We start from the raw sequence: 16,089 nt of genomic DNA, 5'->3' as shown, positions 1-16,089 counted from the left end.
TCACAGCCACTTTTTCCGAAACTATAATAACTATACTGTTGAAACTTGGTAAGTAGATGTATTCTGTGAACCGCATTAAGTTTTTCACACATAAATAGAAAAATAAAACAATAAATTTGGGGGTTCCCCATATTTGGAACTGAAACTCAAATTTTTTTTTCATCAAACTCATACGTGTGGGGTATGGGCATATACCCAGGGTGGGGTGGGTATAATGGATAGGTCTTCAAAAATGATATTGAGGTTTCTCTTCATTTTTTTCTAAACTGAATAGTTTGCGCGAGAGACACTTCCAAAGTGGTAAAATGTGTGTCCGCCCTGTAACTACTAAAATGAGAATGATAAAACTAAAAAAAATATATATGATGTACATTACCATTCAAACTTCCACCGAAAATTGGTTTGAACGAGCAGGGCTACTACGAAACTCGAAACTTGAAGTACGTGTCGTGCGGTCCCTCTCGCTGTCGTATTAAATAGTATAAGTGTCAGAGGGACCGCACGATACGAACTTCGAGTTTCGAGTTTCGTAGTAGCCCTGGAGATCTAGTAAGTAGTTTTTTTTTTTAATTTGTCATAAATCGTAAACCGCATGCTGCTACGGAACCCTTCATGGGCGAGTCCGACTCGCACTTGACCGCTTTTTATTTCAAATAATATGTTCATTGAAGAGAACAATCACTTACAGCGTGCGACAAAGATATTCATAAATGTTTTTAGATAATCGCGTTACTTCAATTTTTTGCCACATTCATTAAGATCTTTAGCGCACATTTTTTTATTTAATTGTTCAATGTAATTTTCATGTAATTTAATTTAATTAATATTATTATTTACCTACTAAAAGAAAAATACATCTGGCATGTTTGAGTCATATATTTTACACGTTTCATCTCATGTCCTAAAATACATTATTATGGTTGTATAGGTTTAGTTCCTTTTGCCAATCCCGAAAGGGTTTTGTTTGAACTTAAAAAAAACTCTGACACTGATATACATCAGTGACATGTAAGTGACATGTGATGTGAGGTAAAGGTTGGGTAAAGAAAAGAAAGGTCTATCAACCAAATTCGTGTCTCGTTGAAAGTGAAAACTTTATTTGCGAAAATTGCTGAACAGAACATTTTATTTTTTTCATATTTTTTTCTTAGAGGTAAGTGACTCAAAAGACCCATAATATTTCATATGATTGTTTAATATTTACTACATTTCGTTTTATTTTTTTTTAAACTAAACGATGTTTTAGTTTTAATGTTGTCCTTAAAATTAGTTATCATCGTTGTGTTTTTGGTTTAATTACACGATAATAATCATTCAAAACTTTAATTAAGACGGATATGGCTATTAAATTATATACATTTATAGGTTATTTGTGATCACTAAGTACGCACCTCGGATATTATGGCGAGAATGGAGCATTTACAGACTGTTACTGGCCACAAGGGTATAGTCTGGAATGTTTCATGGCACCCTCTTGGAAACATATTTGCATCTTGTGGCGAGGATAAAACAATAAAACTTTGGAACAAAGAAGGACAAGAATGGGTTATTAAGACTGTTCTAGTAGACGGACACCAGCGCACCATCAGAGAAGTTTCATGGTCACCCTGCGGGAATTTTCTTGCTTCTGGTAGCTTTGATGCAACTACAGCTATTTGGGATAAAAAAAGTGGTGTGTATTGTTGATGTCTTAACATAAACTTGGATATGAAAATTACCGTAATGAAATCCTAATATCATCCTGTTCCATCAGGTCAGTTTGAATGCAATGCAACACTGGAAGGACATGAAAATGAAGTGAAGAGTGTGGCATGGTCTCAGTCAGGACAACTGTTGGCAACATGTGGACGGGATAAGTCTGTATGGGTGTGGGAAGTAGCTGGAGATGATGAATATGAATGTGCTTCAGTTCTCAATGCACACAATCAAGATGTCAAGAAAGTTAGTATAAGTACCATGAAATGAACTTATATTAAGTTGAAAGAGCTCTTGAATGTAAAAAAATATTATTTTTGTAGGTGGTTTGGCACCCAACACAAGACATCCTGGCTTCAGCATCCTATGACAACACCGTAAAGATGTATAAGGAGGATCCAGTGGACAATGATTGGTCCTGTGTAGCGACACTTCATTCACATGAATCTACTGTCTGGAGCCTGGCTTTTGACAAGACTGGAGAGAGACTGGCCACCTGCAGTGATGATAAAACTGTCAAAATATGGAAAGAGTACAAACCAGATAATCAAGAAGGAGTGATAGTAACAGACAGAGACTCTGTGTGGAAATGCGTGTGTACATTGTCAGGGTTCCATACAAGATGTGTGTATGACATTGCATGGTGCCACAAGACTGGTTTGCTGGCAACTGCTTGTGGCGATGACATCATTAGAATATTTAAAGAAGCTGAAGATTCTGATCCAAATACCCCAACATTTGATTTAGTTTGCACCAAACTGAATGCGCATGCACAAGATGTGAATTGTGTTGCATGGAATCCCTCTGGGAACCAAGAGTTGCTGTCCTGTAGTGATGATGGAGAAATAAGAATATGGAAGGTTTTTGACTAGAAGTAGTGTTTGAACACAATGTTTATATTTAGTGATATGAAATGGGAGATACAATGATCAATGTTAATGTAAACAAACTAGGGTTTAATGTATAAGTGAATACAATAAAAGATTGTTATTGGTTATAGTTTATTGTCTTATTTTTGTTAACCTACTTAGGAAGATACTACTTTATAGGTATTAAAATGAATGATTGTTGAATAAAATAACTTTGATTGGTTAAATTTTTTATGTAATAATTTTTCAGGTACAGTCTGATGCTTTTAAAAATTGGAAAACTGTTCTCTGGAAAAACATCAATTTTAAAGAACTTCTACTCTGTTTCTGCATCCACGAAAATGTCAACTGGAGAAGTTACTGGCGTAAAATTGAGTAAAGTGGTGTCTGTTTTGGAAGAATTTGCACCAAAGAATCTTGCTGAAAGCTGGGATAACACTGGTTTACTTATAGAACCATACACTCCTAGGTAATTGAATGATTAAATAAACTTGATAAACAATAATGACAAACACTAAATCAAAATCAAATTATTGTTATATTTGTTGTCAGGAATATCACAAAGCTTTTGTTAACAAATGACTTAACAGAAGATGTTGCTATTGAGGCAGAGAAACACGGCTGTGAAATGATCGTCGCCTACCATCCACCTATATTTGCGCCTCTGAAATCAATAACCCAAAGGTAGACTTTATATTCAAACATGCTTTTTTAAACTTACTTCAAAATATACTCAGTGGCACAAAATTTGTCCCACTCTACATACAAAATTACCTATTACTGCATACATTTGAGGGCCAGATTTTTTGCCGCTCAGTATATAAAGTGTCTCTTGTTGACAAATCAAATACCTACATATATTATTTCAGTGCATGGAAGCAACGAATTGTGTCATTTCTATTAGAGAAACGCATTTCTTTGTATTCTCCCCATACGAGCTGGGACTGCGTACGAGGCGGCGTCAATGATTGGCTGGCTTCTGCTTTTCCAGTGAAGGAATCCAACCCTATAACTCCAGGGGTTGATCCCAATTTTGGAGCAGGAAGGTAAAATTATAAACCACAGAACACCGAATCATCACCGCGCGCCATTACTAGAGACGGCAATAAAGAATATCAGAGATCCAAAGGACTCGAGCCTTTTAGCTCAAAACTTAATGAAAGAAATAAATTAATGACGGGAAACTCTTGCAAAGAGCTATTATTCATTTTTATAATCCTAGAAGAAAGAGTATTAGCCAAAGAATAGAAAAACAAGAGGAATATGTTCATAGGTTACCAGTAATCACCATAATTTCAAATTGTGTATGTGAGCATTTCATTTCTGGTGAAACTGGTTTTGTTACAAAATTTATGAATGACATTTCCTCTTGTTTCTTCTATTCCGTGCAATTAGCCAATACACAAGTAGGTACAATAATATAGGTAGTGAGTAAAACGATGACATGCTTGACTTGTATAAAAAGTGTTGAGCATGCAGTCTCCAATTCCGGCGCACAGCGATGATTCCTTGCTCTGCCTCTGCGTGAATGACCTACCGTGTGTCAAGAATTTGCTAATGTTTATTAATTCATTCTCCCTCAGATACGTTCATCTACAGTTTGAAATATCGCTATCAGATGCGATTGCGAAAGTTAAGCAATTAACTGGTCTCCCCCACGTTCGCTTGGCCCTTGCTAAAGGCAAATCGCTGGCAGATAATATCAACACTGTTGCACTTTGTGCAGGATCGGGAGCGTCAGTCCTAAAAGGAGTCAATGCTGATCTATACCTTACAGGTATATTAAACAGACAAGAAAATTTACTCTTATAAATTATAATGGTAAAAATTAAAAATTGATAATTTTTCAGGTGAAATGCTACATCATGACCTACTGGATGCTGCGCAGAAGGGGATATCTGTCATCCTAACGAACCACTCTGATTCTGAGAGGGGTTTCCTTACAGTGTTCTCGCCGGATCTTCAGAAGAGATTAGATAACCAAGTCAAAGTGTTTGTAAGCCAATGTGACAAGGATCCATTGGTCACTTTGTGAGTTGATTCCAAGTTTATATTTAGTATTTCTAAATAAAATAAGCTGAATTATGTCATATATTTTATTAATCGTTGTTATTTCGTATTGTTATAGTAATGTGAGATCATTATTATTATTCCATAATTAGCATACTGTTTAAATATGTGTAAAAATGAACAATGGTTTCGTATCAAAAAGAATTAAGTACAAATAGTAACTAACGACTTGATATACAGTACGTGCTGATTGTGCTACACTCTAAAAATTGAGTTTACAATAGTTGGCAAGACCGTTGTATATTTACTTTAGTCTTCGATCTCTTATGCGCGTGACTGAGTCGGCTTGGATTCCTTTCTCGATCTGGAAACTGCACTGAAAGACGTTTACATTTTAAGAGGCTGTATTGTATTTCATTGTGTTGTTAGTCTGTTGTATAGCATGCACACGACTTACTTACGCAGGTTAATTTTCTCGGGTGTTTTATTCTGACTTTTTATTTCTTTTAGCTTTTCTAGCGAAGACTTTTTCTTTTTCGTTGATCCCTGATCAGCTGATACTTTGCATACCGAAGTTACTGTACCATTTTTGTCATCGTAGTTTATAACGTATTCGTTTCTCTTTGACCTCGGTCTCTCTTTTGTAAGGCGTATTTCACCGTTTTTTTCATCGGTCTTTATTTGCAGCGATTTGCGATGGCGATCAGCGGAGTTTATACTTGATCTTTTTTGATGCTCTAGAGAGTCTTTCTTTACTGTCAAATGACGACTTGAGTTCCTTGTGTGGTGAGGTTTGAGAACTTCTCCTGATCCTTGTGACTCTTTAGTAATTTTATTCTCATGAGTGTTAATGATTTGTTCAAGGATCACCTCAGATGGTTTTTTCTCAGTACGTGTATGTGATCCGCCTTGCTTCGTTATCGAGTTCACATTCTCATCTTTGCGTTTGTTTCTTTGCGTTGCTTTTCGGCTGTCGGTAATTGCTGGGTAGTCACTTGATTGCTCAGCCGAACATGATATGTCCAGGTTTTCCGGTTTGTGAACTGTTTTCTTTTTCTTGATAGAATTTGTTTTTTTATTAATACTGTCTCTATGAGGATCTGTTTTGCGAACTCTATCATAAGAATTATTTTGTTTTATATTTTTTTCTTTATGGTCATTTACTTTTAATTCATGTTTAGAGTTTAAATAGTGACTTACGTCTGGTTTTCGGATGTTTTTGTCACTCATTTCTACATTATTGTCATCGATTACTCCTTTGTTAACGTTGACGTATATTGGCACTGTTTCTTCTTCTTCGTCACTCAAATACAATTTAGCTGTCTCTGTGGAGCAGTTACCGGTATATTTATTATCCCTGGATTCGTAATTGTTGGCCCTAAAACACAAAAATACAAATATGTAAGCAAATTACTTTCAGAAAATGTTAATATAAAACATGTGATTAAGATGTCTTCCTACCTTGTTGTAATGTTATGTTGTCTGACATGATTATGTCGTCGACGCGATTTTTCCATAGAATTTATTCTATTTGCTTTGGGAGGCTCGGAAATACTGCGAAGTGTTGAGGTGCTGACCTCTTCATATTTTCGTGATCTGGAACGTCTGGTATCCTGTGTATTTTTTGTGATAATTGCAGAATCTTGTTCGATAATTGGTTTTAATATAGTTATTTTTCCAGGATCTTCTACTTTATCAGTGTACTTTGTGCGCTGTCTTGGTGTGGGCACTGGAGCAAAGTTAGTTTTAAAAGGAACGTTTTGATATTCCACTGCGTCTTCTGATTCGGCTTCACTATTGCACAAACTCGAAACTTGTTGGATAAGTCTCACAGACTGAAAAATGTTGTCAATAGCGTCATTCTGCATTTTAATTCTATCTCTAATAAACTTCGGTTTGTCTTCTAATTCTTTCTTCTTATCATTTTGAATGCCGAAGTACGTTAGATCTGACTGACGAAGCTGTCGTGTTTTAGCTCTTGCAGGCACGGGAGACATCTGCAGTGCTTTGAGCTTATTTTTGACCGAATTGAATGTACTAGTAACTTCACTTTCTGAAGAGTGGTTAACTTCTCGATGTTTGGAGCTAACACTTGTTGTTAGACCTGAAATAGCGAAAGTAATTGAATTATGCATACATTGAACAGTTTCTCAGATTTTACGCATTGATATATTTACCTGTACTAATTGGCCTCGAAACAATTTTTTTTAGTGTAGTTGAGTCAGTTTCGCTTGATAAACTAGATGTATCATTGCTGTGCCTTCTTTCTGTTTGTAACTGTCTATTAATTAACGATACTGCTGTTGGAACATCTGCATTTTCATGATTCATACTAGGGTTGATAATATTCGACTGAACGTCATTAAGCCCAAAAGCCATGTTCTCCCCTAGAAGATATGGTTTGGGCTTGGGAATTTTGTTTTTGAGAATACTTTTTGTAGCTGCTGTATTCTCATCATCGTATTCACCCATATCACTGGTGTTATAGAAGTCATTCTTAATATCACTTTCAATATTTTTCTTGTCCCCAAAGAGGGTTATAGGTCTTTCGGGTTTATTTGTGATTGGCATAAATGCACTTTTCTTTCGCCTAAAATCATTAGTTGGTGGTGGTTTCTCATCGGTTGCTATTATGTTTACTCTTCCGGATTCCGCGGCAAAGTGGAGTTCCGTTTTGCAAAATTCAACTTTCTTTATTTTTCTGTCGACTTCTTCACTGACATGAGCTTTTTTATATTGATAGTCATCGTCAGTTTCAAGAGTAATAGGTACTGTAATTGAAACCTTTCCTTTAGACTGCAGTGTGATGTTACTCTCACTTGGTTCCTCGATTACAACATTGTGTTCTCTGTGTGATTTAAATTGATTGTTTTTGTTAAATGAAGTCTGTCTATTTTTGTTGAGCCAATCTTTGAACGAGTCTTCGTGTGTAACGTTTTGCCTATCTCTTTTTTCGTAATCGCTATGGTCATTTACAAGTTCTGATGATTTACAAATGCCACTATCTGTAGATGATTCCATTGCCAGTGTGCCATTAAAGTGGGAGATACTTTCACTGAGCGGGGATGTTTCTTCAAAGCTGTAACTCTTGCGCCGGTTGTTCCAATCATCGCTGCCATTGAGAAGAGATTTGTATTTAAGAGTGCTTAGTGTAGCAGGAGCATCTAAAAGTGGAGACGCTCTACTGCCTAGTTTCATTGACGGAATATCACTATTCTCTGAATCGTATGAATACTTTCTGAATATACTTTTGTGATTAGTTTTCGAGTCGAGATCAATAATACTGGCGTTGTCTGTAGAAGAGGACTCTTCACTGGGCATTCGTATAGAATTCTTGCCTGTGGAGCTTTTCCATTTTGAGGGTTCCGAAATTTCTGTGTCGTCTGGTTCAGTAACTTTATAATTTTCGGTTTCGGGTGTATCCGGCAGCAAATCTAAGGGGGTAGATGATATTTCCATCGGCAAAGAAGGAAGAGAAGGCGTGTCGCCAAAGGGTCTGCTTGTTAAGGACGGAGATAAAAGTCTTGTGCCAGAAGATATGACCTGGAAGTAAAATATGCTTATATAAGTTTTAAAGAAATTTATTTTTACCTACATACCTAGTTGCACTTATTGACCTTGTATGACCATTCAATGACATAACATAAAGCTTTATAGAATAATCAGTCTAATTAGTTACAATCGAGGAAACTAAATCACGTGCCAAGGTGGACCAGATACTTTCATAATCAATTTCGCTATGATTTATTTGGCAATGTAAATTTCACATTAGCAGCACTAAGGTTTCCTCGACTGTACCTAAAGATAATTATAATAAGCTACTACAAAGTTTCTCATCGTGGCGTGGCCGAAATTGGAGAAATTAGTTTTCTAGACTTCTAACTCACTCTGCGTGATGAGTGCATCATGTAGGATGAAGCGGGAGCCCCGGGGCCGGACGAGGAGTGGTAGGCGGCTCGCACGACGTGCACTCGGGCTCCTGGAGCGCTCGCGTTCAGCACCTCCATAGCGCGAGCTACCTGTCGCGTCACACCGCCTTCGGTCACCTAAGAAAAATTAAAGTATGTATTAGTATTAATAAAAATATACTGGCAATTTATGTACGCACGTCGAAAACTACCAATATACGGAATATATATAAATGAAATGCTAAGTTTGTGAGTGTAGTGCGTGTTTGTGCATTTGTTTTTGTTACTTTTGCACGCTACAACAGCAGGACAGATGTCGGTGTAATTTTGCATGTGCCTATTGCTGACTGGATCGCGGGAATAACATATATACTACTTTTTATCCCAATATTTATTAGTATATTATTCAATTCCGTGATCATCCCGCGTATGAAATCCCGAGGTAGCCACTAAGTCCAGAGACACGAAATTTATCACAGGTGTTCTTCATGTTCTGAGTTCAGATATTTAGAGAAATCCTGGAATTTAACCTCAAACATCAGATCTAATGGTTTACGCGAACGAAGTAGCGGGTAAGGGCTAGTGTGGAATGATTATTGTTCTCAGTAAGGTGTTATGTGTATGATAACCCCTTATTCATAAACGACAATCAAACCTATTTTAGTTAAAATGCCGCTAATATTCGTTTGTCCTTATTTGTCACTTCGACATTTGTATTTGTTAGAAAGGGACAAAGCATTTGTTAGTTAACATAGGCTTGTTAAGTTTTATGAATAAGGGGGTAAGTATCTAATTGGAATGAGGAGTAGGTATAAGAGTGTGTCAATAAATCGAGATAAACCTATGTTTTTAGGTCGGTTGAAACTACCGTTCAAGAGAGTTAAAGGTCATTGTCGCACATCACTCAGAATCTAGATATTTGTATAGTAGTTTCCCAAGATCAAATTAAGGCACTCGTGAAAACCCACTTCCAAGGCTTCTTGGCGTTCAACGAATGACTCAGCAATTTAACGCTTTTACATCATGAACGCCAATATTATAGTCTCGTCATAGAAATAAATACCTACCTACCTACCTATACCTATGTCACACGTGAAAATTCATAACAACATACGGTTCTCGTTCTGCAAAGATTTACAATTATCATTTGTTTTACTATAAACACAGATCTTGCGCCGGCTATCTAGGTCAAAACTGAAAAGAATTTGTCATGAGCATGAGCATGAATGTATTTAACTATGTTTGCGTTAATTTATGGATTACCGTGTCACAGAGCAGTCGTTGAGGACCTAGTTACAAGCGGCTTGAAGTAGCAAGTATAACGTTAATTTGATTGCAATAACAGTTTCACGTCCTATAAAATGAAGAGGTGCGTTAGTTACATCGAATGATTTTCGTCGGTCTGCTTATTTTTTGCCTTGCTACAAGTGAATTCTTGTATGAAATATTCATGACCGCGCTTTATGATGAGCTCAACTGTTATTATAACTGTCCGCCAACGCCAGTGTTCAGTTCAGTAGGTAGAGCACCACACCGCCGACGGTAAAATGCTGTAAGCGTAGGCTACGGAAAGTTCTGTTGCAAGTTCATCGTCCAGCGGAGTGACAGATCGACTGACTTTTCCCATAAAATAAATACAATTTCTCAGAATTCCACCTTTAATTGTAAACCTAGCAACTTTTTGTACCTAAAAATAATGTTTTAGTTTTCCTCCTCTACCTTTTTTAACCCGCTTTATCGAATTCATTGTAGGCGTAGATTTCTCATTGGCAGTCACAATAAAGCACGTATAATCGGAACAATTGTTAAACCAGAGTTAGGTAGTAGGTACACTAGTACACAGACTGTCATTGCGACCTTCGACTGCGAGTACGCGGGTATTATTTGTTGGCAGTGACGTGATCGTCGATGCGGGGGCGAGATGAAATTGCGGGACCTACTGATTGCGATCTTTCCAATGAACAACTCACTTTTCCAGCTCTGCTGTGGGTGTCGAACAAATCGAATATTTACGACGCACCTACATCTATAACCATAATTCGGCAATAATAAAACAAGCTATTGGTCTTAATTAAGCCTAATTGCGAGTTCGCTACAGAAGACGCCGTTTATTGAGTTTTCGGCTGGCAAAAAATCAATCTCCAGTGATAGATCGAATTTATATTAAAATATTATTTCTTTTTACTTTATTACCTACTTGAATAACTTAATTCATAATAGCATCGCATCGCGACATAATTTGGAGCCTTCTTTTACTATTCATTTACATTTCGATACACTTGATAGACTTTTAGCCCAAGACTACTTACTTAGTTCTATGTAACTAAAACAACTAGATAGCATTAATAGAACAGAACACCCCACCCTTCAGGTCTATAGGTAGCTCAGAATGGTAGGTAGGTACCTACTTGTCGTCACAGTTCGCTGCCTTTAGTCAGCAATAACTAAAATATACTGAGCGGCAAAAAATCTGGCCCTCAAATGTATGCAGAATCGGTAATTTTGTATGAAGGGTGGGCCAAATTTTGTGCTGCTGAGTATAATTTGTGAATAGCAGCAGTAGTTTAATTAGTTTACGATGTTACGATATTAATTGATTAACATATTGAACATATATAGGATATATCCTTATTATTTTTAGCGGCTATTGTTTTATTTCTTGTAAAAGAAATCAATTAAGTTTGTGGTCGAAAAACAACCATTAAATTAGCTCTACATCGTTAATTGTCAGAGCTGCCAGCCACCTTTTACCGCGATTATTATTGGATCAAGGCGAATTATCTCAGTGAATAAGGTGACGTCATGGACGTGATCGAACGCCAACGAAAACCAAAAGTAAGGTCGCAACCCACTGATCTCGCGGGCCGAGACAAATGACGCGATGCACCGCTAACACATACGTGATGGAAGATAACGGTGCGCTTGTTACATGTTTAGTGTCCAGAAAAACGTGTGAAGTGGCGCGTGCTTCCGTAGGTTAACACCCTTATGCTGTTCGACTCACGTTATGACATTTTCGCTCTGGTATGTAAGAGTAATAAAGACTGGGTTGTTAGAAAGCCATTCAGGTATAGTTAGACCTGATACTAGATTGATAGCATCCAACTTTATGAACCTTACTTTTATAAATAACGTGCAGGTTTCCTCACGATGTTTTCCTTTACAGTAAAGATCGAACCCACAGCCCTCTGGTCGAGAGGCAGTAGGTCAAGCCAACAGGATGCAAGTGGCGAGTTGTCGTTCATTATGGCGTTCTAAGGGGGAGGCCTTTGTCCAGCAGTGGACGTCTTCGGGCTGATGATGATGATGATGATGAGATAGAACGTCACATATTTTCCCCGTCTACTAAAATTACTCTAATTATCAAGTGACTCAAGGAATAAATAAGCGTAGGTGCTAATATTTACGATTTACGTAGCGACGTTTTCCGCAAATATTTCCAAACAGTCATTCGATTATTGCGAATCGATGCTGTCTTATATGATAAAGATTATCAACAGAGTGGTGTGTTGTGAGCCGGGCCGGCGCGGCGCGGTCGTCGACACGGCGGGGGCGGCCGCGGCCGGGCCAAATCCACCGAGCAAGAAACCACTTTAAAATCCCCACATTCAACTGATTCATCTTATATGATTTACATATCCTAATGAATCAGTCTGTACTTCGATCTTGTTAACTATTGACGTAGGAAACATTCTAATATGCCACGTCGCTACTTGTTCATCGGTGTTCTTGATAAGGTAATAGATGCAATTTAGTTCGTGATAAATGCAAGTGACTGAGTTCCACGCAAAAAATATTAAGACTGCAAATCAGATTGAATTCTCTGTTAGTGAAGTTCTAGTCAAATTGTTAATTACGCCACAATCACTGTTATTACGACAGTCGAATTGGAATTCTATAGCTATTGTGCCTGACTCATTATAGGTCACCACCCTCAAAGTACTGGCCCGTTAGATATTCGTCATATTTACGCATCTCGAATCCTTACGACATTACACGCAATTCCTATTAAAATAGCTGAACATCTGAACTTGCGGTAACATTTAACCGAGTACCATTTATTCAAATTGAGCGGGCATGGATTGTCAGATTACATTCGGATTTATGTTTGGTAGTTGACTGTAATGTAAGACTGAATGGTAGTTAAATCTTCATTAAACGACATTAGGTTGATGTAATGACGAGTGCGCGAGCAAACAACGCGGCGGGCGGATGGCGCGGCATGGTGCGCGGGCGCAGCCTCGGCCCGGCCTTTGGGCAGGATTTCCGGCAGTACACGAGCCCGAGCCAACAACCTCAGCACAATGAGAAAATGATGCTTCTAGATACAGACTGATGATATACCCGCATTTTAATGTGCTTAATTTGTAATCCTTGACGTGATCGCTCATCTTTATTATGATTACCTCCGTTATGCTACGGCGTGACAATGTGTTCCTTAAAGATCTTAACTATAATTGAGCATTAATGTACAGATATATGTACATACGTACATGTAGGCTTAAATTCTTTTAATGTGCGCATGTGTGAGCATACAAATTTAATTCAATAATAACCCACTGAGCAAGGTAACATTGCCTAAATGTTAACGAACGTTGCATTTGGAAGCTTGCAAGTTACATTTGCAAGGTTGTAACATTGTTGCAATGTTGTAGAAATTTTGTTGCAACCTTGAAAGTACCCACTTTCTAAGGTATTTTTGAAACGTTTCATTTGCAAGTTCCAGTAACATTCAAAGATAACGTAAAAGTAAGTTTCGAATTAAAGTTTCCTAGAACTTCTAGCGAGAAGTTATAGTAACTTTCAAATGAACGATTATTGTAACTTCATGAAAGTACCTTGCAGAAAGATATATGGAGAACGTTGAAGTAAGTTTCACTTTCAACCTTCAGGCAACGTTGTAGAAACGTTGTTGCAAGCTTAAAAGTACCCACTTTCTAAGGTATTTTTGAAACGTTTCATTTGCAAGTTGCAATAACATTCAAAGATAACGTAAAAGTAAGTTTCGAATTAAAGTTTCCTAGAACTTCTAGCGAGAAGTTATAGTAACTTTCAAATGAACGATTATTGTAACTTCATGAAAGTACCTTGCAGAAAGATATATGAAGAAAGTTGAAGTAAGTTTCACTTTCAACCTTCAGGCAACGTTGTAGAAACGTTGTTGCAAGCTTGAAAGTACCCACTTTCTAAGGTATTTTTGAAACGTTTTATTTGCAAGTTGCAATAACATTCAAAGATAACGTAAAAGTAAGTTTCGAATTAAAGTTTCCTAGAACTTCTAGCGAGAAGTTATAGTAACTTTCAAATGAACGATTATTGTAACTTCATGAAAGTACCTTGCAGAAAGATATATGGAGAAAGTTGAAGTAAGTTTCACTTTCAACCTTCAGGCAACGTTGTAGAAACGTTGTTGCAAGCTTGAAAGTACCCACTTTCTAAGGTATTTTTGAAACGTTTTATTTGCAAGTTGCAATAACATTCAAAGATAACGTAAAAGTAAGTTTCGAATTAAAGTTTCCTAGAACTTCTAGCGAGAAGTTATAGTAACTTTCAAATGAACGATTATTGTAACTTCATGAAAGTACCTTGCAGAAAGATATATGGAGAAAGTTGAAGTAAGTTTCACTTTCAACCTTCAGGCAACGTTGTAGAAACGTTGTTGCAAGCTTGAAAGTACCCACTTTCTAAGGTATTTTTGAAACATTTCTTTGGGAAGTTTCAATATCCATAACAGGTATCATAAAGTAAGTTTCAAATTGAAGGTTCTTGAATTTTCCATAAGAATGTTACAGTAACTTTTATCTGAACGATTATTGCAACTCCACAAAACAACCTTGCAGGAAGATCTCTGGAGAAAGTTACAATAAGTTTCACTTTCAACTTTTTCTCAATGTTGCAGAAACGTTGTAGAAAGCTTGAAAGTACCCACTTTGTAAGCCTTTTTCGCAACATTGCTTATATAAGTTTCAGTAAGGAGTAATTAGAACTTAAGTAAAGTTGTGTGGCAAACTTTCTGCAACTTTTAAACGAAAGTTACTTTGTTAAGCTGCAAGTATGGTTGTAATGAAAGGTTTCTGCAACGTTAAAATGAACATTTCTTTAACTTGTGTAGCGACGTTGCTGGTAAGTTTTGGTTTTAAGGTACTTGATGAAGTTGCAGTAACATTATTTTGAAACATCCTTAAATCTTGCAGTTCCATATTATTTGTAATATTCAAATGAATGTTACAAAACGTTGCTAAAGGATTTTACAGAAAGTTACTTTGGTATTATTATTGTAAGTTTCAGGTACGTACTGCCAGTAATATTATTTTGAAACATCCTTAAACGTTCCAGTTCTATGTTATTTGTAAGATTCAAATAAATGTTACTTAACGTTACTAAAGGATCCTACAGAAAGTTAGTTTGGTATTATTGTTGTAAGTTTCAGGTAAGTATTGCAGAACGTTGCACGTGAAAGTTACTGCAAGCTTCAGATGTTCAGTGCAGAAAGGTTGCAAATATACAATTACTGTAAGTTTGAGATGATTAGTGCACTAGGTTGCACGTGTACAATTACTGTAATTTTCGTATAAAATGTCAATGAAACTTGACGTTGAAACGTTAACTGCTGCTAAAAGTTATTAGCTGAATCTTTTTGCAATGTCCTGACATATACAAAGTGCCAACCAATTTAAGAATCGCTTGACTTGCGATTCTAAAATTGGTAGGTAATTGTATAGGTCTGCACATTACAAAATTATTCAACTATTAAATTTAAACAACAGTTAACATTTCAACCATTTTACATGATTTTACATGAAATTCAATCATTTTACATGAAAGTTACAGTAATTTTACACGTGCACTAATCATCTCAAACTTAACAGTAATTGTACACGTGCAACTTTCTGCACTGGACATAACATCTGAAATTACAAACTATCAGCAGCAACATTTTAAACTAGTTTCGACATAGCTACAAAAGTAACAATAATTAAAAATAGTTATTAAGAATTAATAACAAACAACAATAATTACCAAAATAACATTCAATTTCTTTATAAATAAAAACAAAAGATAGATTAGATACTTATTTTTATTTCAAAATTTATGATTTACTATTAACAATTAAGCAAACATATCCCGATATGGTTGTGGGCTTTACTGTCACTAAAGTAAGTATATTCTTAAGTTTAACAGCTTAATTGAGTACACAGGGTACAGGGGTAATTTTATACAAAATATAGTTATTCCTTGGCAAAAGAATTATGAGTTGAGCAAAGACGAGGGCTGATTAATATTCTTATAGCACAATGCAAAACAACAAAATCAAGCAAGCAAATTATTATTATGTCAATATAATAATCTATTCGAAATTCAAAACCAAATTCAAAACCCAATAATTAAATTACATATAAACAACCAAAGGCCAAGCAGGCTTGTGAGCTGCAACAGGTGTAAGGGATTTGTGATACTAAATGCACACTGCGATTCAGATAGCCCAGCATGTTGTGCGAACGTCTCATTTGCATTTTCTATATATTATCTCTTAAAACAGTACCATGACTGAGGGACTGACTGCTCAAACATGTCCATAAGTATTATACAATACAATACAAAGACTT

The 16,089-nt window shown here is 36.5% G+C and overlaps 2 protein-coding genes across 5 annotated transcripts in view; one reads left to right on the top strand and one right to left on the bottom strand.

Moving 5' to 3' along the window:
• Positions 1 to 1,007: 1,007 nt before the first annotated feature.
• On the top strand, positions 1,008 to 4,663 carry Ciao1 (cytosolic iron-sulfur assembly component 1). Of its 2 annotated transcripts, XM_074088018.1 has the most exons (6): positions 1,008 to 1,153; positions 2,815 to 3,033; positions 3,117 to 3,248; positions 3,434 to 3,610; positions 4,148 to 4,341; positions 4,415 to 4,663. In XM_074088018.1, exons 2-6 carry the CDS (start codon positions 2,825 to 2,827, stop codon positions 4,597 to 4,599), a joined length of 897 nt encoding a protein of 298 aa, XP_073944119.1. In that variant the 5' UTR covers positions 1,008 to 1,153; positions 2,815 to 2,824; the 3' UTR covers positions 4,600 to 4,663. The 2 variants fall into 2 exon arrangements, with proteins under 2 accessions (XP_073944119.1, XP_073944118.1); XM_074088017.1 differs by lacking the exons at positions 2,815 to 3,033; positions 3,117 to 3,248; positions 3,434 to 3,610; positions 4,148 to 4,341; positions 4,415 to 4,663 and adding exons at positions 1,366 to 1,672; positions 1,754 to 1,941; positions 2,019 to 2,694.
• The window catches only part of LOC141428190 (uncharacterized), a 51,329-nt gene continuing 39,886 nt past the window's right edge, over positions 4,647 to 16,089 (bottom strand). For 2 of the 3 annotated variants that reach the window (XM_074088015.1, XM_074088014.1), the window contains exons 2-6: positions 8,462 to 8,620; positions 6,752 to 8,117; positions 6,036 to 6,678; positions 5,036 to 5,952; positions 4,647 to 4,950 (exon numbers count right to left, since the gene is read on the bottom strand). In XM_074088015.1, coding sequence (XP_073944116.1) covers positions 4,850 to 4,950; positions 5,036 to 5,952; positions 6,036 to 6,678; positions 6,752 to 8,117; positions 8,462 to 8,620 — 3,186 coding nt within the window. In that variant the 3' untranslated portion in view covers positions 4,647 to 4,849. The remainder of the gene's footprint in view (positions 4,951 to 5,035; positions 5,953 to 6,035; positions 6,679 to 6,751; positions 8,118 to 8,461; positions 8,621 to 16,089) is intronic. The other variant, XM_074088016.1, reaches the window with a different exon arrangement.

Source organism: Choristoneura fumiferana, chromosome 5 (genome assembly GCF_025370935.1).
Source record: "Choristoneura fumiferana chromosome 5, NRCan_CFum_1, whole genome shotgun sequence".
Taxonomy (NCBI): Eukaryota; Metazoa; Arthropoda; class Insecta; order Lepidoptera; family Tortricidae; genus Choristoneura; species Choristoneura fumiferana.
Note: the sequence above shows the minus strand (reverse complement) of the source record. Positions and strands in the feature narration are given on the sequence as shown.

Coding starts and splice junctions, on each gene's coding strand:
- Ciao1 (XM_074088017.1), top strand. CDS start 1,402: ATGGCGAGAATGGAGCATTTACAGACTGTTACTGGCCACAAGGGTATA. Junction 1,673..1,753: donor TATTTGGGATAAAAAAAGTG/GTGTGTATTGTT, acceptor CTGTTCCATCAG/GTCAGTTTGAATGCAATGCA. Junction 1,942..2,018: donor ACAATCAAGATGTCAAGAAA/GTTAGTATAAGT, acceptor TTATTTTTGTAG/GTGGTTTGGCACCCAACACA.